Source organism: Colletes gigas, unplaced genomic scaffold (assembly GCF_013123115.1).
Source record: "Colletes gigas isolate AHSC1104 unplaced genomic scaffold, ASM1312311v1 Colletes_gigas_Sc00027, whole genome shotgun sequence".
Lineage (NCBI taxonomy): Eukaryota > Metazoa > Arthropoda > Insecta > Hymenoptera > Colletidae > Colletes > Colletes gigas.
In genome coordinates, this window is record NW_025106656.1 from 2,649,351 (window position 1) to 2,673,673 (window position 24,323).

Sequence of the window (24,323 nt, forward strand, 5' to 3'; positions counted from 1 at the left end):
CCAGGGGACTAATCTTTTCATGACGCAACAAATTCTTTCAGAACTCTATAAAACTGTGGAAATTCGTTTGAAAGCCATGTTTCTGCAAACTTCTTTAGAAGGACTCTCTGCTTTTTCACAGGTTCGATACGCTGGCGGCTGAACATCATTGCCTCAGGATTAAATTGCTAGGGGACTGTTATTATTGCGTTTCTGGGCTGCCGGAGCCCAGGCCAGATCACGCGCGATGCTGCGTCGAAATGGGCTTGGACATGATCAGCGCGATCACGTGAGTTCCGTTAAACTAATTTCCCGTCGAAACCGACCTTTCAAATCGTTCTGCTTCGGCCACTCTATCAATATTTTTATCGTTTCTACGTTTATTAGGTATTCGATCTTTGGGGTACACACAGAATATTTTAAGAAGTTGATAAAAAATTTAAGTTTATTATTTCTTGTAGGTATTTCAACCCTAAACCTACCACGATCGATCAAACGACCGTTTTTAAAATTTCGTTTAGAATCTCTAACATACGACTTTTCTTATAATATACGTACAATGAATTTTCTCAACATTCACTTTTATTCTTATTCTTTGTTTTCTGTAAAAAATATGTAGTCTGTCTTGCCTACCACAACCGGTCGAACGATTTTTTGTAAAAAACCGGACGAAATTTAATATCAAATTCTGGTTAACTTCTAATGCAAATAAGAAATATATAGCAAAAATTAAAGGAGAGAATGTTCAGTTTCGATTGGCTTAACAATGCGTATTAAAAATAGTTAAACTTTAGATGCGTGCAGTTCCGAAGCTACTAGAGTTTTATTCATAATTGAGCCATTGTTAGAAGTGGCAAGGCTTCTCCTTTAAAATGATTTTTGTTTTATGTCGATCCGACTTTCCATTTTGGAGATATCGTAATTTATATGAAAGTGTAATTTTTAAAACTCCACTATCTCTGTCTCTCTGTCTTACGCGTCGGTCCTTTTTCTTTCGCACGTGAGTTGTGACCGAGTGATATATTTACTATTTACTACGAGCACGTGCGGTCAACGACCTTGCCAAGGCCTTAGTGAAAGTCCATTGATGTGGCGAGGTAAACAAACGCTTCGTACCCTTATATCACCGGAACTAGCCACGTTATCGACTTGAAACAAAAATCGTTATATCTCCGGAACTAATTACGCTATCGACTTGAAATTACCACTCATTTTAAAGGGCATTTCATCCTCTATCTGATGTGCATAACAACTATTATCATTTATACTGTCTTGTATGTTTCTTTTGAAATTTACTTTGACTCTATTCACCCAAGGAAGTTTCAGCAATTCCTACCGATTATAGGATCGATATAGGATAAAACTCTATTATAAAATATTTAATTGAAAAAGAATTTAAATTTGTATACAGGACTTTTGCATAATTAATAGTCAGCATTTTGTCATAAATAATTGATTTCTCCGGAATTAACTACGGTATCGATTTAAAACAAAATTCGTTTCCAATTGCATTTTCTCTTCTATCCGATGAAAATTAAAAAATTTCGGCGTAGGTTGTTCATTTTCTGTATGATGTTAGAGTACTAAGTATGCACATTTAGAGTGAAATTATTGAATATAGAGAGAGGTATCTGACGAACAAAATTCAAAGCACAATTTTTTCTAGATACAATGCAAAAATTAGGAGTACGTTGCCTCGTGAAAGAGAAAAAGAAAGATTGGTCATTAGACCGGTTATGGTAGAAATGGGTATACACGAAGCGTCGGTAGGTTTACTGTTAACTGTAAGAAAATGTCTGTAACGCGATTGCTTCCCAAACTTTTGAATGGTAGCATCTCGAAAAGGCCCGTGACTCGTTGAGAAGTTTTTACGATCGCGACCTCCGCAGGGTTAAAATATAATCGCAACAGTTATTCCCGCGATAGTCGATGGTTTTTTCAGATTGTATCGAGAAGTGGGGGCGGTGAACGTGAACATGAGAGTGGGCATACACACCGGAAGAGTCCACTGCGGGGTGCTGGGACTACGAAAATGGCAATTCGACGTTTGGAGCAACGACGTTACCCTGGCGAACTACATGGAAAGCGGCGGAATACCAGGGTGAGTTTCGGAGGAACATTTTCAGCGAAGGCTCGCGCAAACAGAGAGAAGAAAAACGAAGGAAAGCTATAATACGAAACGACGAGTCACACGAGACCGCACGAGCTTTCTTATTTTGTTTTCCTAGCTCCTTCTCGAGCGTACAAGAGAAACGTCCCTTCGCTTTGTAATAGCGGCCAAAGTACAGGATTTACAAGCAATATCATCCCCCGATTTAAATTTGAAACTTACGTCGGGAAAATAGAGATCCTCTCTGGAAACTCTCCTCGGACGTTGAATCGCATTCGTAAATATTCATCGTCCGTTCCATTTCGTCGTAGAAAACTTCAGATACTCGGAGGAACTTACCGCGAGATACTTACGTCGAGTTATTCGGCTTTAAAAGAGATAACAAACGAATCGCAAACATTCAGATTCTACTAGCAGCGTTGCATCCTAAACCCGTCCAACAAGAACGACAGAATTTTCAATCGTCGTAGTCGCCATGTTTGTTAGGCGCCAACTAGCTACGAAGATCTTGCGTCTCGACGCCATTAGAGTTTTTCTTGCGGCGCCATGTTTATTCCGAAGCAAACATAATTCCTGATATTGGTGAGATACAAGTTTGTGTGACAGAGTCGTCGAAAATTTATCGTATTTGCTCCACCAAACGCAATCGTGATGGTTTGTTATTTTCATTCATCTTTAATTAAAAGTTCTATCGCTCTTGTTGCCTCGAATATTTTGGAAAATGAATGCAACGACCGGAATATTCGAGCAAATATTCCTATCGAGAGCGATTCGCCGCGAACTCACCGGACTGGGAATCGTCTCGACGGTCGATAATTAAACGTCCAATTACTTTCGACGTGGCGTCCGACGTTTACCGTGCGATTATTCCCCTAACGCAGACGAGTCCACATCACGAAAGAGACGCTGGATTGCCTGGGCGGTTACTACGAGGTGGAGGAGGGCAACGGGGGCGAAAGGAACGCGTACCTCAAGGAGAACAATATCAAAACGTACCTGATCGTCCCCGGGGACGCGTTCAAGGGAAGTATACCGTCGTCCGGGTTGAGAAAAGGTCTGCCAGCGAACGGGAACGTGTCCAAGGAGATGAGGGTGATGGGACACGGATCGCAACACGGTAAACAGACCAAGTAAGCGATCGCTTTGTCGTCCTTTTGGTAGTTATGGGAGATCCAGCTAGCGATAGGAGCAATGCTTCACAATTAAGGTCGATTTGCCGAGGGAACGGTACTTCTCGATGAGTATTGATTCTCGAAGCAGCGGCGTCGGAACTGAGACGTGTTTTAGTACCTTCGATATGTTTACGTTTGATATTGTACCCTTCTGTTGGACCACGTTCCCCGCTCCAGCGATGGCTCTCTGTTTTATCCTTGCAATTACCGTTTCTTTAGAAACAGGAGCGCCGACGGGAAACGTAAAACAGTAACACAAGCATGTCAAACACGAGAGCCGATCCCTATTTCGCTACTATTTTCTGATAAAATTTCTTTTTACGATCGAGAAAGTAGGACAAGAAATTATTTGTCTAAAATTTAGTTTAATATGAATAAACTCTACGTGGTTTCCCTGACAATTAGATAGGAACTTAATGGACTCGTATGCGTATAGCGACCACCAGGAATTTCTATTATAAGTATGGTGAAAAATATTGGACCTTCCATAATTCTATTTGGGCTGTTTTACCTATTTGACGATAGGTTGGGCTTTGGAGAAACCACTGAGAGCAAAAAGGATCCTGACGACGAGGTGAACGAGTACCTGATGCGAGCGATCGATGCCAGAAGCATAGATCGGCTGAGAGCGGAATATTGTACGCCTTTTATCCTAACATTTCGCAGACCCGACGTTGAAGAGAAGGTACACTGATCATTGTATAGAACTAACCGCAAAGCTGGCAAATTGGTTTTAAAAGTGCTCGCATATTTACAATGTGTATTGGCACTGCTTATAACGCAGTGTATTATTTATATCTTATGCTCGTGGTGCCCCTATAACTATTAATAAAAGCCCTTCGGGTGGCAACTGCCATAAGCTTAAAATGATATATCGAAACGAAAGCTATGTAATATTAAGGCTCTTTAATTCTATTTACGATACTAGTTCTAAAGCGTGATAGTTTAGAAAATTGTTCGAATTATTTACAAAAAATTTATTCTTTCATACATCTCATTCATTCATCTCTATTGATTCTACTAATAAATTTGGTGATCGAAGTTTGCAAGTAAAATTTAGGTCACCATTTTATTTGTCAAATTGGAATTTTCCGCCACAATAAGATTAATATTCAGCTCTCCTGGTAACAAAATCGAATTTAAAAATATAATAAACAAGAGTTTGTGGCCGTACTGACAAATGTAAATTTCTTTTATCCGTAGCAAATATTTTCGAGCTAAAATCGACAACAAATAATTTCCCTCCGAGCTTTCAATTTTCCATGTAATACAAGTGCGTTAAAGAAGAAAACGCTTTAACGATTTTGTTGCAGTATTCTCGCGAAAGGGACAGAATGCTATCAGCATACTTCGTGTGTTCCGGTTTCGTCTACATGGTGGTCGTGATTGCCATAGCAATCACTCTGTACGGGTAAACGAGCCAGTCCAAATAAACTCTATTCTCTAAATCAACTAGTCTTCTTTTCTCTTTCAAAACTGCGATTCACTTCAAACTATGTGTATGTCAATTAGCTTGGATCCTGGAAACTCGATTAACCTCCGAATACGTTAAAATTAAGCTTCTGCCTCTATAACATAACTTTAACAAAATGATCTTTCAAATCAAATACAAATCAACTATACTAGTATTATCAATTCAGTTCTACAAGCTAAAGTAGATATTTTCTATCGTACTTAAGACCAGAGTGGAGCAAATTTGATTCATGAATAACGAATAAACGAATAAGAAGTTTAGATTTATTCAGTTTCTAATGTAAATCAAAATCCATTAACGATCTTCCTAAACTGACATCTAGTCGAACAAAGTCTAATTTACGAATAAATTTGAAATCGTTATTCGTTATGCGTTATTCGTGAATAAAATTTTCTCGACTTCGGTTTGAACCATAGAATGCGTGAAATCACTTTTACAGGAGCATATACTTCTACACGTGCATAGCAGTGAGTACGCTGCTGATCGCTTCGATCAATGGAATCCTATTGGCGGAAAAAAACGCGGTGAGTATGTTAGTTACTTCGTTTCTTATCTGGAAAACGTGGCGCTGATTCGGGCCAACTTGTACACGAAATCTACGTATTTTGAGCAATTTCCAGCGCGACTGGATCGATTGCAAGGCTCTTTGGAATCTTGCCACTTCCTCTTAACCTTGAATTCGTGGCTGGATTCCAGGTCACTGGTGAAATCATCGATTCACTCATCGTGCACTAGACAGTGCTGTGTGCCTTTGTCCGAAGATCGCTTAACAGCAAAGCAACGCTTACGGCCGATTGATAATAGAATTTTCGGCAAACTAATTAGTTCGTTGCGTAACGAAGACAACCGACCCGTCTCCATGAATTGCAACCATGGATAATAACGAAGAACGATATTTTATTTTTCAGAAGGTACCTAAATCCCTTCGAGATTTCGCGGTGCACGTTTTTGAAAACCGCGGCGTGGCGCAAATACTGGCCACGTGCGTCGTGTTCCTGACTTTCATCACGGCTCTAAGTCCTCTGGTAAGTCATAATTGGAGCTTGTTATGCAATTTTCAAATACGGTAACTCACGGTTCGAACGAAATTAAAAATGTATTTCTCATTGGGGCCCAAACTGAATAAACGCTATCTCCACCAAGTGAAATTTAAAATTCTAACTCGAACGTTCGATAAATACACGTTGTACGCGCACAAAATTTCACGAAGATTGATTCGTCATTGTCGGAGTTTTTAACTGCCGTCAGTTCGGAAAAAGAAGCTTGGTGAAAAAACGGCGTTAAAGTCATACCGACACGACATGCGACGATTCTATCCGCGCAGGCGGCTGCATATACAGTAATAAAGTTCGCCGATGAAATTCAGTGATTAATCACGTCGCGCCATTCCGTAAAATAGAATAAAAATGACGTCCATTAATCACGTCGGGTCGTTCGCTGAAAAGGAATAAGAATGCCAAAGAATGAATCGAGTCGGTCTTTAAAACACGTGGGTCGCCATTAAATTATCTTGGATCAGTCACGATCGATCGTGGGTCATCGTGGTAGATTCAGTGGACTTCGAACTTGAATAACTGCGTGAATAACGCTACCACGATGCGAATAGATCAAGACTCGACTCTGTCTTCGTATGACGTATTACTACCTCAATTTTCGACAAGAGATCTCACTAATCACCGCAGTGGAGCAGAGAATTAATGGATGATAACCATGGCCGCTATCTATCACCGCTATGTCGGTGCTCCGATCGATAAAGTTCGTGCACTCTGACGGCGCCACGCGATTAATTAAGTCCCCGATGATCAGGATCCATCGATCGACTCTAGCAAGAAACAAAGCGATTCGTCTTCGTCTGTCTTTTTCCTCTAATTATAGATCACGTTGGAGAGCGTGCGTGTCTGCAGCAACGGCACGTCCATCTCGGAATGGCTGGATAATTCGAGCGTGACGTTCCAGAGCATCGACACGCCTGACGACGTTTGCTACTACACTGTCTTCGCTGACGTAAGTTCCTAGACATGATCGATTCCCATTCTGAACTCCGATGGTCGCTGGCGTTAAATCAAATTTGCCAGACTTGCGTCGAATCAGCTTATAAGTCTTGGTTAATTGTCTACGTCGGACAGAGATCGTGCAATTTCTACGTCGCTGTTATCCAAACTTCGTATTACACGGTATCCAGGTGAAATCGTAGAGCCATAACGGACTAGATTCCTTGTTTGACGATAAGTCGTTATTGACGCAAAGGTGAAGAGGGATCTTCCACCTTCGGCGACGTTTGATCAAAGATTGGAACCGAAGTGTCGTTGTCAACGAAGATTCTGATCTCAGCGAGGAGCAGTTAATTACTTTGGACGATGGTGCTTGCAGCTTTTCCCGGTGCTTGTGATGCTGGTGATGATAACCTGTGCGGTCTACCAGATTCTGACGTCGGTGTTCAAAGTGGCTATACTCAGTCTGGTGGTGGCTTCCTACCTAGGCATCAGTATTTACGAGGCGTTGCACGAGAGGGACGTCGAACTGACTGGAAGATGGCTGGCGGGCGTTTTGGTGGTTTTCTTTATGGCCTGCCTGGTCGCCCATTCGCAACACACTGAGGCGACCTACAGGTGAATTATCCTCGACCAATACGATCCAAGATTCTTGCACTATTCTATTACTTGTACCCGAAGAAAATTTCGACATTTTATCGATTCGAATTTTAATTAACAATCTTCCTTTCGTTTTTAAAATAACTACGAACGAGTCGAATTTCGTCGAACAATGGAAGCCCCGAAACAGATTTAAATATATTTTTCTGAATGAACGCAGATTGGATTTTTTGTGGAAGCTCCAAGCCACGGAAGAGAAGGAGGAAATGGAGCACCTGAAGGCCTATAACCAGAAACTATTGGCGAACATACTTCCGGAACACGTGGCGGCTCACTTCCTGTCTACTGTCAATTCGGACGTAAGGAAAATAAATAAGTTGAAATTATACCGTTCGAATATTAAAACGACCAACTATAACGGTTAGAAACTACCGTTGATAAAACTGTAATTAGTATGTAATGAAGAATATAAAAATTTATATTGTCATTTACCGACGAAACGCGATCCTGTTACCGCGCTCGGACGGAACATAAATAATGGTAGGGATGATTTCGTTACTTGAATGCACCGCGATAATTGTCATTTGAAAGAGGGAATTACTATAATTCGCTTCTCATGAATTAACCGTTTGTAGTTCTAGTTATTGTCAGCATTTCGTCCCAACTAGTTCACGCGCATTTAGCTATCCTCGCCGTTGCCATACGGCCACTCCATATTTGAATATTTAACTACACATTAATACAGACGTGTGCAAATTATTAATTTCGACGCCGCGTCTCTGCAGTTTTGCTGATTTTCTGTAAATACTCGAGAATATTGTTTATCGACCGGGGACTCGTTTCGAAGCGTATTTTTATTCCGTCCAACGACGTTTCGTATAAAATGGCCGCTTGCAGGAGCTGTATCACGAGCAATGCGACTTCGTTTGCATAATGTTTGCCTCGATACCGAACTTCTCGGAGTTTTACGTGGAACTCGAGGCGAACAACGAGGGCGCCGAGTGTCTCAGACTTCTCAACGAGATCATCGCCGATTTCGATCAGCTGCTCGCCGAGGAACAGTACAACTACATCGAGAAAATTAAGAGCACCGGTGCCACGTACATGGCTGCATCCGGTGAGCAACGCTTTTCTCCTAATTTTTCCCCCAGCGATGCTTTGCAATTACACGCGGCCGAATCGCGACGTTGATTAAAATTCGCTTCGTCGTTTTTTCCTACCGTTTAACATTTTTCCACAAACTGCCGCGCACGCGTTCGCCGGCAAACACCGCAGTTCCACCGTTTATTCGCGTAACTTTGCGAAAAGTTATACATTGTCCATCCCCCGACGCTTTAAACCACTGAAATAGAGACGACGTAGAATTTTTTCCGCGCAAAAAATTCCCTAGAGAAAACAGACCATTGTATCTGGGCAATTTGAAATCTAATAAAACGAGTCTCTACTCTTCCGTTATTAAAATAACGTAGAATTAATGAAAATGTCCCTGCTTTTTAACAACTTTCACGTGAACGACGATCGTATAAAAGTTTCGTCTTTAAAAATATTTATCAGCAAGATTTCATTCGTTTCGAAGACAAATTAGAGCGTGTACTGCTAGAGTTCTGAAACGTTGGGGTAAAAAACGCGAACGTCGACGTGCAAACGGTATTTATGGCTAGCAGGTATTTTCACGAGGGTATTCCTCTTTTCCTCAGGTCTGATGAAGAGCACCTGCGACATGAAAGATTACAAGCACGTGACTGCTATGGCCGACTATGCGCTCAGGATACGTGAACAGCTGGCCTCCGTTAATGAACACAGCTTTAACAACTTCCGGTTGCGTGTGGGCATCAATATTGGACCGGTAACGTCAATCAATTTTGAACTAACTTACAATGTTCGTGAAACGTTCTTTCGTGTCTGAATGAAGACTGAATAAACCACGAATTCGTTACGATGAAATGATTAACAGGGACGAGTATGTCACGGTAATATCACACATTATTTCAGTGCTAATCAATTGGAAGAAAATAATGAAACGTTTTTATTAATCTATTGATTAAAACGTATATAGTCCACAAGCGTCCACTAATTTGTTTCCAATATGCAATGAATAAATATTTATTTATTCTTATTAGGCAAAATAGAAGAAATGTTTAACTATTTTAAGTAAAATTGGTAATTATACAAGAAGGATTTTTATTTTGAGAAATTTTTCTTATTCGTACGAAAGTCGTTTACTCTCGGAGATATTTGCAAAAGTTTCGGTTAAATGTAGGTTAAAATTATGCCACATTCCGGCGTATGGCGCCACCTTACACTACATTGCACACATGCAGCCATCTAACGACGATAGAAGAAAGCCTACACGCGAAATCATTAGTAAATACACACGCGTAAGATCGTATAATCTTTTAGACCTCCATAAACTTATCTACAAAGCTCTTCGCGTTCAATCAAGCTTCAAATCCTACTTAAACCCCTTCAAACATTTGTACTTCACACGAAGGAGACTCCAGGAAATGATTTGCAAGTTTCAAAGAGGGTAATTTCAAGACGAATGATACTTTGGGCGAACTTTCGAGCTCGACGAGGACCTCAAAGTAGGGTACTCGCATGGAAATCAACTACCAGTCGCTTTCAAGATAAAATTGTTGAATAATAGTTTTACAAAAAAATTCATAAAAACGAAATATTTCCAGAGCCGTCACACGGGAATCCCCCTTAAAGAATTTATCTTACGTAGGCGCTTGCGTTCGTACTACGGGGACCAGTTTTTCTTTCTCTTGAAATAGCATACTTGTACACCCGACGTTGGAAATATCGTTCCATGACTACAAATGCACGAAACGCGTGATGCATAAAAGGTGCGATTTCTTAGCCGCACGATACGTATTATAAATGCATACCCATACGTCTCGTGTATTCGTAGTGGATGAACGATTTTTCTGCACCGGGTAAAACCATGCTGTTGCAGACAGGACAAAACTGGTATTCGCCTACCAAAGCAGAATTTCTTGATAACTAATAATATATTAACCGCCAAAAATTCGATGTAGACTAATCTGAAGAGTCGGGTACGTTGTTCGATTGGTCTCGTCACTGTGCATCGATAGGAGAAACTTCAGAATTTTGGTTGAATCTGTTTTGATGCAGGTCGTGGCAGGGGTAATAGGCGCCAGAAAGCCGCAGTACGACATTTGGGGTAACGCGGTAAACGTGGCCTCGAGAATGGAGTCGACGGGTGTCTTGGACGGGATTCAGGTCACCCAGGAGGTTCGCGATATTCTGATCGCGAAAGGATATCCGGTTACCTGTCGTGGTAGCATTCAGGTCAAAGGCAAGGGCAGCATGGTGACGTACTTCCTGGACGGTCCCAGAGATCCGTCGAAAGCTCTGGGCAACGTAGACGCTAAAACGAACTCTAATAACTACACCAACAACACGGACAAGCCTGTGTCGTCGAGCAACGTTGTCGTGTGAGGGACGTTTTCGAGGAAATCGAGGACTCGATTCGCGAAAGAAATGGCCGAGTAGTCAGCGGAAGTGCTGTCCGACGAACGATTAGTGAAATTTTACAGAGTACGGGTCGAGAGTTTTGTTACAAAATGAGGGAGAAAGTGTTATAAGATTTCGAAAGTCGAGGAAGCGAATGTCAATTGTAATTTGAGGAAAGAATGTAGGAGTTTACGAAAACGATGAGCGTTAGAGGATATTTTAAAAGTAATACCACTGGGAAAGCTAAGATCTATATATCCAGACGTTTACGACTTTCCTTTAGGGGCGTAATAGTCATTATCAAACGAATGTCACAGATATTTTGTCATTGATATGTTCTCTGTCAGGGAGGATCGCGTTCGATCGAACGATAGAAGCCTAAAAGAATTATATTTATAAGAGAAGCAAAGAAATAATGTCCTATTTTTGAAGGCAGTTTCGAGTTTAACGAAACTAATCTGCGTAGTATCAGGATCCGATAGTAATTTTAAAGTATTTTCTGACACTTCGAGTAACTTAAATTCTACCATTTCCCATACTTGGACATCTTTCTGAATGGTCCATACATCGAAGAGATATTTTGATCGACGAGTCTGTCGCTTAACTGACTCCGATCCCCTGTTCTTTAAGATCAGTGGAACAAGAATCAACGATTCTTCTAATTAATGTACGAGTCAATAGGTCGATTTAATTCCGAACCAAAAGAAGATCCATAAAATATCCGACATTTGGAAAAAGGAAAACGACCCTAGAACGAAGGAAAAATATTGCGAATTCGAGTAGTATTTTTCTTTCTCGATTGAATCCTCGGAACTCAATTATCGTCTCTGTGAAACGGCTCAATCGATCTCCGGCACATAAACGGACAAATTACGTAGTGGTAAGTTTAACCGAACGGTAAATAACGTGAACGGAGTGTCTTGCGAAACGGAGCTCAAATTTTCTTCCATATCTTGAGAAAGTTATCTTGTACTTAAGCCATATCTCGGTACACGTACGTACAATGAGTGTGATTAGATGTTTGCTTATTATTCTCGACTCTGTACGATCGCGAACCATCGACACGCCGCTAAAAAAATCTCTTCAAACGAACAACAAGACGATTTCATTCGTCGTATATTTATATTTGACAAACGATTCTAATCTATTTCCTCAAAATTATTTTTTAAGAAATTATAATCGTCTCCTCGGAAATAGTCCTTTGTTTCCAGATAAAGAAAGATAGATGGTGGAAGTTTAAATTTTTTCCAACAGAAATATAATTTTACACCAAAGATCATTGAATGATTCGTATCGCTGTTCGTTTTACGATTCCAGCGTGTCTGCGTCGTTTCTAGTCAATAAATGGAGTTCTCTGAGAGAGTAATCGTAACGAGAGAAGCTCGATACAACGAAACCGTGGCCGAGTCTTAGACTTATTTTTCTCTTTGCGTACTGTGCTATTTAATTTAAAGGGAACGGGACCACGTCAAGTTTCTACCGATACCGTGACGGACGACGTGTAATTGAAGAATCGAACGAAGCAAGAGTTCGACTTCGGTCTATGGAACGCCAAAGAGGACTCACTATTTTTACAATTTCCGTTTTTGTAACTTACTGATCGAAAATGTCAATAAACGAATGTTTCTGTTATCGCGCGTAAAAAGATTCATCTATAATCTTTCAATATTTAAGTGGAAAAATGGTTTTGCAACACTCTGTAATATAATCTGTTACCGGTAAACGAAGAATCTATCGACAGAATCAAATTGCGTAGATCGTGCGACAGCGAGCACGGTGCCCTTCGAGCGCCAAGAGTTTAGTTTGCAATGTCTCTTGATTTTTAAAAGATCAACCTAATTTGCCCAATAAAAAATTATTGGACGCATCGATTCCAGTATATATTCGTTGATAGCAGAATTATTTCTCATTTACGAATGAGTCTTTCGATTTTATCGATTGTTGTTTCGTATATTTCGTTCTTTCTCTGAACGTAGTTCTTGTCGCTCGGAGGGCCTCGATCTCTGAACTGATACAAGTGTGTTTGTGCGAGCGTGTGCGTGTGTGTTGCATATATACGGCGTGTACGCAATTATGCTGTTGTTATACGCTGCCTGCAGAGCTTCATGGCGGTCGTATACGAACGAATCAAGTTCGAGTAGAAATTTCACGAAGAGGCACCCTTCGATATCGTGTAAATATTTACGCACGCGGTGTCTCGAGAAACAAGCAGCCAAAATGTACACAGCCACGCGATTTATACGCCGGATAATGCGAATTTTCCCGATAGTCAATGACGAACGAACGATTTCCCCGTGAGATCGTCGCTGTTTTACCGCGAATCGTATCGAAGCTCAGCGAAATAACATTTTTTAGCACTCGAGTATAATTCTTCGACCGATAACTGGACTACCCTAAATTTTGGCAGTTCACTTGATGATTGCACGAATTATTATTTTTGTCATTGTTGTTATACTTTTTACTATTAATAATTCTCACTAGATTTGAAAGAAGAACAGTGGAATAACGTGGACTAGGTTTTAAAAATGAATGTCCATCAACGTCAGGCAAATTATATTTGTTGCTCGACGAGGGGCTCTGGAATATTATTTCGCCTGGTTTCGAACGTTCGAAACAGTTAACAACGTTACGACAACTTTAACGAATTAATATCCTGTATACTATTGTGATGAATGTAATTTTCCGAAGAGTTCAATTAGTCATCAGTCAATTGAAACTCAATCTTGGCTAATAGAGCAAATTAATTAAATGTTCTCGTGACGAAAAAGTATTTTGATGTTGCTGGCAGGCCCAGCTATAGATGTTTAATCGACGTGAATCAAGAGATAACGAGCCACTGCTTGGGAAATTGGGGATTCTTCGAATGAAAATATTGCCGGTGCTTCGATCGAACAGTTATGTAATAATCAGTTAAATATAAAAAGTTAAGTATTCACGATAAATTATAAAATCGACAATTACCATTTGTAGCGAACTACAACTCTCTCAAGAAAATATAAGCAACGCACAATACTTGTCCATTTCAATGCAATAATTTTTTAAAACGCAAACGTTCGTTCCTGCAAGCGACGTCGAAGCATCCGCAATATTTCGAAGGAAAAATTTCGATCGCCCCGAGATACAAAAACATAAAAAATGTGTCATATCAAACTTATTGTGAAAACTGTACAGTCCGTGTTGAAGCATAAAGACGTGTTAGCTTTCTAGCGATAATCGTTTAAACATATTCCAGCCATTATAGTCTGTATCGTGGAAATTCGTCGACGAAGCGCAAACGATCGTTTAACAATTTACCAACGGCAGAGAGTATGCTTTTTCGAACGTTTCTACGATACTCGACTGTAATGGTGAACAAATGTTATATTAATTCTACAGTCAATTCGTGGAGACGAGGGTTTTGCCAACGATCTGGGAATAATTTTTCCATTCTGTTCCGAGTAACTTCAATGGCCTAAAGAAACCTTGGAATCTGTACTAATCACAGGCATGTGTATTATAGATATATTCGCGCGATGTGTGATTTGTCAGGAATAAAACATGAAATAAATTTTTATTGAAAGAACGCGCCGAGAGTGACTTTCCCTCGATTCCATTCTGTTTTCCTTACACTTCGAATCAAGAGCTCGAGTCTTGAGAAACTGATGCTCCCGGAAAAAGTTTCGTAAACATTCGATCTGATTTCTTCCAGACCATTAGGTAAGAAAAATTTAGGAACATTGTCAGTATCCTAACATGCTTTACTATAACTATAAAATTCTACAGCTACATCATAATGACTAGAATCGTTAGAATCAATGTTATCCAACTGATAAAATCTTGATGGTTTTCTTCTCAAACAGACACCACGATCACTATCACTATCTTCAATTTCTAAGTCAGTAATATATTCACTAGTACACTTACACATTTTATAAAACAGCACACTGCAATAAAACTTATAACACGTACACTTCGAATAAAAAACGCGAAGATATCTTCCAAAAGAATTTCGGTTGATTTGGTTTCTCCCGAACCATTAAATAGGAAAGGTTTTAGGTTCAATGATAAAATCTAGTAGATTAGGGAAACTGTCAGTGTCTGGCCATGCTTCGCTGTAACTATGAAATTCTGTGGGCATGTAATGGCTAAAATCATAAGAATTACCGGTATATTACAATCGATGAGGCGTCGATGATCTTCTTATCTGGCAGACATCGTCATCACTGTTGCTGTCTTCGCTTTGCGTGTCGGAATTGCTTCTACCACTCACTCTTTCGCACCCTGACCCGATCGAGTCGGTTCAGGGTCCCAGGGGCCCCACGTGGAGGTGAGGTGAGTGGATTTTACCAGAGTGGGCCCCATCAACTTCGCCGAAATTCTCTGCACTAGACTACCGCGGAAGCAGTAACCCAGATATAGGAGAACATCAGCTCCATCGAGGTTTTCATCCTAACTGATTGTCAGAAAGTCCCACTCCAGCCTCTTGCCCCCTCTTGCTAAAAGGAAAGATTTCAAAATTCGAAGCAGCTCGTTATTTATTCAATTTAATCAATCGTTGAGGATATCATTATTGTCAAGACTTTCTAATCTTCATTTAACACTTTGCAATGTAAATTTTCAAGACTTGCAGATACGCTTACGTTTCATGAAACAAAAATATCAGCTCTACTGATAGTCTAGAACGAACGATCATCAATTGAATGTTACACTTATAGCAGAGGGCACGATCGTGTTCAATTGCCCTAATAAATTTATATTAGATCATATACGACACGTATTTATTCGGTTGTGATGCGACACAAAAATAGATTAGACACGTTAACAAGATTAATAGTATATTCTTCTTCTTCTTCTTCTTCTTCTTCTTTGTGTTTTTAACGCCGCGTCGACTGCGAGGTCATTGGCGGCGGATGCGTGCTTGCGCGCTATATTTGATTATACATATTTGTTTCTTTGAGAAATTTTAAAGTGTCACTTATGTGGGCCTGAGCTGTAAGGGCTGTGTCCGGTTTTATCCCATATTTCTGTCTTTGGGGTTCGGTTCTTCTGCACTGGTATAGAATGTGGTCTACTGTGAGGGTTTCAGTGGGGCAGTGGCTGCAGTACGGTTGATCGGTTTTTCTTATTAGGTGTTCGTGTGTTATCTTTGTGTGACCTGATCTTAGTCGAGACAATATGGATTTTTCTTTCCTATTTAAATTGCAGGTAGGAATTGGTTGGTAGAAGTTTTGTATTATATCATGTATTTTTGTTCTTTTTGTTGTGGTCCACATTCTGTTCCATTCTTCTTTTGTAGTTTTTTTCATATGGTTTATGAGGTCTTGATACGGTATTGGAACGGTAGTTTCGGTTGGTGATAGGGTTGTTGCTTCTTTTGCTGCCGCGTCTGCTTCCTCGTTTCCCGGTATGCCTTGATGTGAGGGAATCCAAATAATATTTATATCGGTGTTGTAATTTTTGTCTAATTCTGTGTATGCTTCTTGTATTTTTGTTATGATCTCATGGCTATTGTTACTGTTTGAGGTTTCTAGGGCTTTCATCACGCTCATCGAGTCCGAAAAAATGGCAACGTTTTTAAGGTTGTTGATGCTGGCATGTTTCAGGGTTTCAAGTATTGCATATGCCTCAGCGGTAAAGATTGAAACCAATTTGGGAAGACTTTGTTTTATAGTCATATTTTCGGTGACGATGCTGAATCCTGCTCCTGAATCAGATTTGGAAGCGTCGGTGTAGATTTGGTTACAGTGGGAGAAGTTGTTTTTTAGATTTAGGAATTTGGCTTTATGTGTTGTTCGGTCTATTTGATTTTTTGGCAGGTCCGCTAGGCTCAAGTTAATGGGTGGTGTCTTAATAGTCCAAGGAGCTATTTTACTTTGTTTGCGTTCAATGGTAGGAGCCCATTCGATGGGAGGTTTCAAGATTTTGTTGAGTCTGATACGGAGCGGTAGTGGGAACTTTGGTTTTTTGGAGTATAATTCATTGAATCTTTCAGAGAAGGTACGGTTGAAGGTCGGGTTGTTCGGAGTGGCGGAAATTTTTGAGGCGTATTTCAGTGTTAAATATTTCCTTCTTTGTTCGAGGGCCATTTCATTAGCCTCGAGCTGAATGCTTGCTATTGGGCAGGTGTGGTATACGCCTGTAGAAATTCTCAGTGCCGTATGGTGAATTGGATCGATTATTTTTAAAGTGCGTTTCTTTGCTGAGTTGAAGACAGTTGAACCGTAGTCAATTTTTGCTCGTATCAACGCTCGGTATGTTTGCAACAATATTTCCTGGTCAGCCCCCCAGCTATTATTGGCAAGTACTTTAATTATATTTAGTCTTTTTGTGCAGGAGTCTCTTAAGTATCGCATGTGTGGGACCCACGTCAGTTTCTTGTCCAGGATGAGTCCTAGAAGTTTAATGTGATCCACAAATTTTAGTTCAGTTTCTCCCATAGTTAGTTTTAGTTCAGTCTGGTTTTTTGTTTTCCTGGTGAAGAGGATGCATTGTGTTTTTTGGGGAGAGAAATTGAGACCCGATTTGTTGGACCATTCCTGAAGATGGTTTAAGGATGTTTGCAGGAGATTATATATTGTATTTAGGTTTTTACCGTGGCAGATTATTGTGAGGTCATCGGCGTATAGGTAGGATTTTATTGGAGCTTTTAGGTTTTTTATAATGTCGTTGATCCCAATTAGAAAGAGGGTGACGCTTATGACCGATCCTTGGGGAACTCCGTTCTGTATTTTTATGGGATTTGATGTTGATCCATTTGTTCTGACTTGGATTGACCTGTCTATCAGAAAATTCGCTATGAAGGCTAGCATATGCCCGTTGACATTTATCTTGGAGAGGGTTTTAATTATTTTGGGCTTCCAGATCATGTCGTATGCTTTTTCAATGTCAAGACATATAGCAACGAGATTTGGTTAAGACGTCTATTGTGGAACGATACTGCCGAAAACCATACTGGGTTGGCGTTAGAATGCTGTTAGCTTCTAGATGCGACCGGAGTCTTTTATTAATAATTTTTTCTAATAGTTTGCACATAGTATTTGTGAGAGCAATTGGTCGGTAGCTTTCTGGTTTATGTTTATTTTTGTTTGGCTTGAGAATAGGTACCACTATGGCTTTTCTCCAGTTAGAAGGGAAGACTTTATAAGTCCAGATACAGTTATAGATCTTGAGTAGGTGGTCTATTCCGAGTTTCGGGAGGGACTTTAATAGTTTATTTTGGATATTGTCAGGTCCTGGTGCAGAGTTTTTTGTTGTTGAGAGGATACTGGTTATTTCGTTTCATGATATTGGAGCATTTAGTGTAGGGTTCATATTGTTATCGTCGGTGCGAAGTAAGGTTTCTTTTAGGAGCTCGTCGTGATCTGGGTTGTTGGCTATAAAAGACGGGTTGTAATTGTCGTTGCTCGAATTTTTTTCACGAAAGTACGTAGGATTTGGGGGGTATGTCTATTCACCAAAAATGGTTGTAATTGATCCCTTCAATCGAAAATAATTTTCCCAGAACGATTTGAAATTTTTAAATTTTGTCCACATTCCTGAATTTTTTTCTCGAAAACGCGAAGGATGTCGGAGGTATGTGTATTCACCAAGAATGATTGTAATTGACCCCTGCAAACAAAAATAATTTTTCCAGAACGATTTGAAAAAATTTTTCTTCGCCGAAAAATTTAGGTAACTATCTGTTGATTTTTCCCAAAAATTCGTTTTTCATTTTTAATAAATTTGTTTGACGTCCTACGAAAATTTTGTCTAGTACTTTTTCGTAGGTACCCATGAGCTCTACTTCCATATTAAATTTCATTGAGAAACATTCACTATTGTAGAAATTATGGACGTTTGAAAATTAGGCCATTTTTATTTGGTTTTTCACACTTTACGGGGTTAAAGAACAACTTTTCGAATATTCTTAAAATTCCTGCATATTCTTCGCCTAAATACGCGTTGTTTGCCGTTTGAAACATTAAAATCCTCCAATCTGTTCAGGAGTTATGACATTTTAAAGATTCGCATGAAATTTTCGAGCAACATTTCTGGCCATAAATTACATTTTCGATTAGGAATTTTTTTCTCGAAAATGGTTAGGATTTTTGGGGTGTGTGTATTCACCAAGAATGATTGTAATTGAGCCCAGTAGCCAAAAATAATTTTTTTAGAACGATTTGAAATTTTTTTATTTCGCCGAAATATTTCACCACCCAATCAATTTTTTTCTCGAAAGTGCGTAGGATTTCGGGGGTATGTCTATTAACCAAAAATGATTGTAATTGACCCTCGCAAACGAAAATAATTTTTCCGTGAATGATATGAAATTTTTTACTTAAATTTTTTAATAACTTTTTAACGAAGCCTCAATCAAGAAATTGATGTTGTTGATTTTCGTCTTATTTTGGTCTCTATATAACGTAGACGCTGTCTTTAATAATAATATTGCATAAAAGCACAGGAAGCATAGAAACATAAGTTCGTTCGATATTTTGAAACGGACGAGGATAGAATTTGTAATTTAATAGGAAACAAACAAAATTTGCCAGTTCAGGGGATTTCCGAAATTTTAAATACATCAACATCAACATTTATAGAAATTTGAAAGAAATAGACATTTTTGTTACCATATAATAACACAGAACCTTATACGAAATAAAATACAACAATCTCCAGGCTTATCAGTGGACAAACAATTTGTAAACGTCAACGTTTTAATGAAAAACGTTGAACTACATTTTAATCAAAAAATCAGAGAAGTTTTGTAGCAACGATACAACTTTGCCAAAGGAAGGGGAGGGTCCAGCGAGAAGAAGCTTACTGTTTTTCCTCAAATTTCATTGTATGTTTAAAATATTGCCTTAAGTTGTAGTACAAAATTCCTAATAGAATTGAATTTCCCTCCATACACTTGCTCCTACGTTCAGCCTAATTTCGTTTCCAGGTCGGTCCGTCTACGGCGCTGCAAATGGCAGCGGTATCGTCGCTCACAGAACGTTCATGGGACAATGTGGGAACACGTGCTCGAAACTGCAGTATGTCTACAGATAATGTGGACTGGACAACATTGGTGTGCAGATTATTACGCGCCGATTTTTGATCCGTCTTAAAATCTACGCTTCGACAACAAGGTCAATGAACCGCTCGTCTTACGTCGATGACACTACTTTCGTGCATCCGGTCAATCTCATCTGACAATGGATAATAACACATGAAAGGTGGGACATCATAGACACTGTACAGCGGCATTAAACTGGCTGTTAGTAGCAGTGACCTGAGAAAAATCCGAGACTATTTTCTTTCGCTATCGGTGAAGTAAAAAAAAACATGTAACCTATTTCCATTAATCTTTCGCACAAACATTCTTGCAGTCTGTGAAACGAGGAAACGCGTCGATTATTTCTAAGTTAATCGTTCCATTTGCACTTGTGCTCGTCGGATAAAATAAATAATCGAGGGTGGAAGTGTTTTCGAAAATAGGTAACAGTAGTTGTGTGTTACCGCGATCGATCGTTTGTGAGATTGCATCAGAATGATTCGAAGTTCCTTAAAATTTTTAAAACTTACATAATTATTTTTAACATTCAAGCCTTTAAATATGTCGTTTTGTTTGGTGATAGTCTTTATCATTAGATAACGTTCGTTCACCGTTACATTTTATGATCCCAAGTATTTAAATAGAAAAACAAGTTCCGATAGGCTCTTAACGAGTAACGAGAATATTTATTTTGTTTTGTAAATATTTGTAATATGTTTTCTCGTAAAAGTGTGGGAATCGCGATTGACGAAATATGAATAACACTCGTTGTTGCAGGACGGGAAAGATCGTTTAGTATTCTTATTGCAATTTTTCCGCGGAACAAGCAACTATTGCACCGACGTAGTGAAAACCATCCGTCAGTAATGCAATAACGATGATCTCGTGAAATTTAAACAGAAAAATCGCATAAAATTCCCCCGCTTCATTTTTATCTGTGCAAAATAAATAGGGACCATGGAAAACGAGGTAAAATATTTTTCACCATTAAACACATCCGGTACACGCAATTTTTATCGACGTCAAGTAAAATATCGATCGCAATCGGGCGATAACTGTTCCAAAATTCACAGTAATCGAGTCGAAATTTAATCATTTTTACGTGACTAAAAATACCATTTTCTTAAAGCGAATTTTACAAGAATGTAGTAGACGATAATTACGTTTTCTATCATTTCCGCCAAGTGCTTTCATAATCACTAGATAAGAAAGGTGAACCGAGTGCAAGGTAGTTCCAAGTATTCAAGAGTTTCAACATACGTATATACCAGTAAATATTTACACGCGACTCTCGCCTCATCAAACGTTATAAATCGAACAACACGTTGAAAAAAAAACGAACTTGAAAGCATTTCGTGAAACTTGATATTTACGTTTAATAAAAAATTCACGTATCAAATTTACTTGACAATGTAATTTTTACCATTTTAGACAGCAAATTGAAACAGATCTTTCGAATAATTTATTAATATTAAAGACAAGAAGTTTAGATTTTTGTCTGGATTAAATAAATTTCTACAATTTTTATGTCGAAGCCGGAAAGCAGGGTTAAGCACAAAGTATGGAGGAAATACTTCGGATGGATAGAAGATATATCCGTGGAGCCCACAATGTGGCTTTACATGATGGCGTACATGGTGACCTCGGTTGTCGAGCAAGCACTTTTCGTTTACAAATCCTGCCGCGTCGATCACGGATACTCCGAGGAGATTTGCGCGAAACTGAACGACAATAACACCATAAAGGCCGAAGTCCAGGTATGTTTCAACCCTAACTATAATTTGAAATCCGTAATATACTTCGACGAGAAATGAATGCACGAAAATTAATATCGCAGAGGGTACGTATAAAAATGAAAAAATATTTCAATTCTTCGGGTGTTTCGTAAACGATCGACTAAAATTAAAAGAAGAATACTATGAAAATAAATACGCTTATTTTTCGTAGCGCGTTATCATAAGCTCGACGAATAAAAATGTGGAAAAAAAAAATATAAGATTACTTTGTCCATGAAAATTTTAGACGACCGTATCAAGTTTTCATCAATGGAACAATATAGCTGGCCACGTGGTGCCTATAATACTAGCTCTGTTTTTTGGGAACTGGAGCGATCGGCGTGGACGAAAGATGCTGCTCGTCCTGGGACTGATCGGCAAATTTATTTATTCTTTCATGATCGTGATCAATTCCATGATGGACACGTGGAATCTGAACACCATCGTGTACACAGCGAGTCTTCCAATGGGAATGTTGGGGGGCGACGTCGCCATTTTTGGCAGCTGTTTCTCGTACATATCGGACGTGTCCTCGGTTCAGCAGAGAACCTTGAGGATCACCATTTTGGACGTCGTGTACCTTAGCACCATGCCGACCGGTACATAAGTTTTCGATGTGTCTTTAGACATAATTGTTTAGAATTCAATATTTTCTATTTTGCATACAGGAAGAATTCCATCGCGGTCAATATTAATCGTTAATTTCCCGTTCCAGGCGTGGCTCTTGGATCATACCTTTTCACTAGCGTGGCCAAATCATCGTACACGATTATGTTTATCATAAACACAAGCCTGCTGGTTCTAGCCATTCTGTACTCGCTGATAAGACTGAAGTGGCAGACATTGCCACAACAACTCCCGCTTTCGGGCAGCAATTTTTTAACGGACTTCTTCGATAAGGAACACGTGGTCGAGACTATGAAAACGCTGACGAAAAAAAGGCTGAATAATGGAAAGCTTCATCTGTGGCTATTCTTGCTGATCATGATGCTCTATACGTTCCAAAGGGACGAAAAGCCCATGAGTTATCTCTACACCCAGCTGGAATTCAAATGGGACGTTACCAAGTTCAGCAATTTCCGAACATTCCAATCGACCACCTTCGTGATAGGTCAGTCGCGCTGAAAATCGACTTAGAAACCGATTCTACGCTCTCTCCGGTCGTTATTTCGTCAGAGTTCGACGCTCTGCGTATTTTATACGGAATTTGGATATGAAACTCATCTGACGGAAGTGGATCGTAAAGCGCCACATTATATGAAACTGTAACTCGACTCGACACGACCGCCGATTAGGCAAATGTTCGCCATTTTCCAAGCATCCCGAGCAAAAAGAGAAATCTCTGTTCTATTACTTTCACTCGCACAGATCGTGGCTCTCTAAGCCACAGCCAATTTCCACCGATAATCACGAGATCCTTTCATTTTCAGCGATGCTAATCGGAGTTCCAGTGATGAGCAAATGGATGGGAATGAAGGACACCATAATCGTGATGATCGGAGCGATTGCACACGCCGCCGGAAGAGTAATATTCGCGATGACGAAAATACCAGAATTGTTTTACGTTGGTAATTAAATTTATGCTTGGACTATTCGTGATAAAGTTTACAGAGAATAAATTCCAATTTTAATAAATTGTTGACGCTTTCAGGCGCTGCTGTTGCTGCGTTGGGTCCAGTGGTCGCGCCAGTTCTGAGATCGATGACCTCTAAACTCGTTTCCGTGGAAGAACGCGGTGAGCAGATTGCAAAACGTATTTCGTTTCGAATTATTCGCAATCATTTTAATGGGCCTTTATTTGCAGGAAAAGTATTCGCAATGTTGTCTGTTTGCGACAACGCCGTGCCGTTATTCAGCGGTATACTGTATTCACAGCTTTACAACGCGACCATAAACTCGATGCCCAGCTCGATCTACTGGCTGACGTTCGCCACTCAAATCTTAGTGTTCTTTTTCGTTCTGTGAGTGAAAGCCACGATGAAATCTAACTTTTGACGCGTTAAATGGCTTGCTAGCCCTTGGGGACCATTTTAATGGATCGTAACCATATTAAACGAACATCAGCTCGACGTTTAACGCGTTAAATACTTCAAAACCGATAGAAACATTCGTTGGAATGGTGGTTTCGTTTTTTGTTCCAGGATAATTCACTATTCTGTGAGAAATGAGCAGTATTTGGAGCACGAGGACTACACTGGCGGTAATACTGGGAGCTTGTCCTCGTCCTCGTCCTTGTCTTCTTTAAAATATAGCACAGCCACTAAGCACGATAAACAATAGCGTTGGAAAATCACGACGCGTATAGTTTAATTACAAATTTCAGGGTGAAATTACTGTTTGATAGAAATGCTCGAAGGTGGCGAAGGGGAGGGGGACTGCTAACAAAAGGAAGATTTTCATACTCTGTTTGTTATAGTTCGTTGCCTGCAGTTCGTCCTCCCTGCGTCCGCCATTTTTTTCAAGTACTGTTAACGATTTTTTGTACCTCAGTGCCTAGGTATTTAGGTTTTTAATGAAATATATACATGCTACGAAACCTATTCCTCGACTTCGCTGTAATAACTTCCCTGTGACTCTTTAATGATGAATTCTTTTCGCACGATATTAACAGGCATAGGAAGAAAACCAGTAATCGGTTCAATAATAATACCACTACACGGCTTAATATATCTGTGACGTTTAGCATAACGAGTGGAAACGTTGAAGGTTACATCCGTTTCCTTCTACGTAGATTTACCGAGGAG

At 39.7% G+C, this 24,323-nt stretch overlaps 2 protein-coding genes across 2 annotated transcripts in view; both read left to right on the forward strand.

The window, feature by feature from the left end:
- Positions 1-23,949, forward strand: part of LOC122401699 (adenylate cyclase type 6-like) — a 77,856-nt gene extending 53,907 nt beyond the window's left edge. Inside the window, exons 10-27 of the mRNA XM_043404006.1 lie at positions 122-268; positions 1,922-2,080; positions 2,971-3,218; positions 3,783-3,946; positions 4,575-4,672; positions 5,175-5,259; positions 5,644-5,760; positions 6,611-6,739; positions 7,106-7,344; positions 7,547-7,685; positions 8,224-8,443; positions 9,024-9,172; positions 10,465-10,572; positions 22,414-22,690; positions 23,010-23,147; positions 23,231-23,314; positions 23,384-23,540; positions 23,721-23,949. Coding sequence (XP_043259941.1) covers positions 122-268; positions 1,922-2,080; positions 2,971-3,218; positions 3,783-3,946; positions 4,575-4,672; positions 5,175-5,259; positions 5,644-5,760; positions 6,611-6,739; positions 7,106-7,344; positions 7,547-7,685; positions 8,224-8,443; positions 9,024-9,172; positions 10,465-10,572; positions 22,414-22,690; positions 23,010-23,147; positions 23,231-23,314; positions 23,384-23,540; positions 23,721-23,859 — 2,797 coding nt within the window. The 3' untranslated portion in view covers positions 23,860-23,949. The remainder of the gene's footprint in view (positions 1-121; positions 269-1,921; positions 2,081-2,970; positions 3,219-3,782; positions 3,947-4,574; positions 4,673-5,174; positions 5,260-5,643; positions 5,761-6,610; positions 6,740-7,105; positions 7,345-7,546; positions 7,686-8,223; positions 8,444-9,023; positions 9,173-10,464; positions 10,573-22,413; positions 22,691-23,009; positions 23,148-23,230; positions 23,315-23,383; positions 23,541-23,720) is intronic.
- LOC122401700 lies at positions 19,784-22,165 on the forward strand. The gene is made up of 4 exons (XM_043404007.1): positions 19,784-19,985; positions 20,582-20,773; positions 21,340-21,561; positions 22,035-22,165. The coding sequence occupies exons 2-4, from the start codon at positions 20,762-20,764 to the stop codon at positions 22,131-22,133; spliced, it is 333 nt and encodes a 110-aa protein (XP_043259942.1). The 5' UTR covers positions 19,784-19,985; positions 20,582-20,761; the 3' UTR covers positions 22,134-22,165.
- Positions 23,950-24,323: the final 374 nt, after the last annotated feature.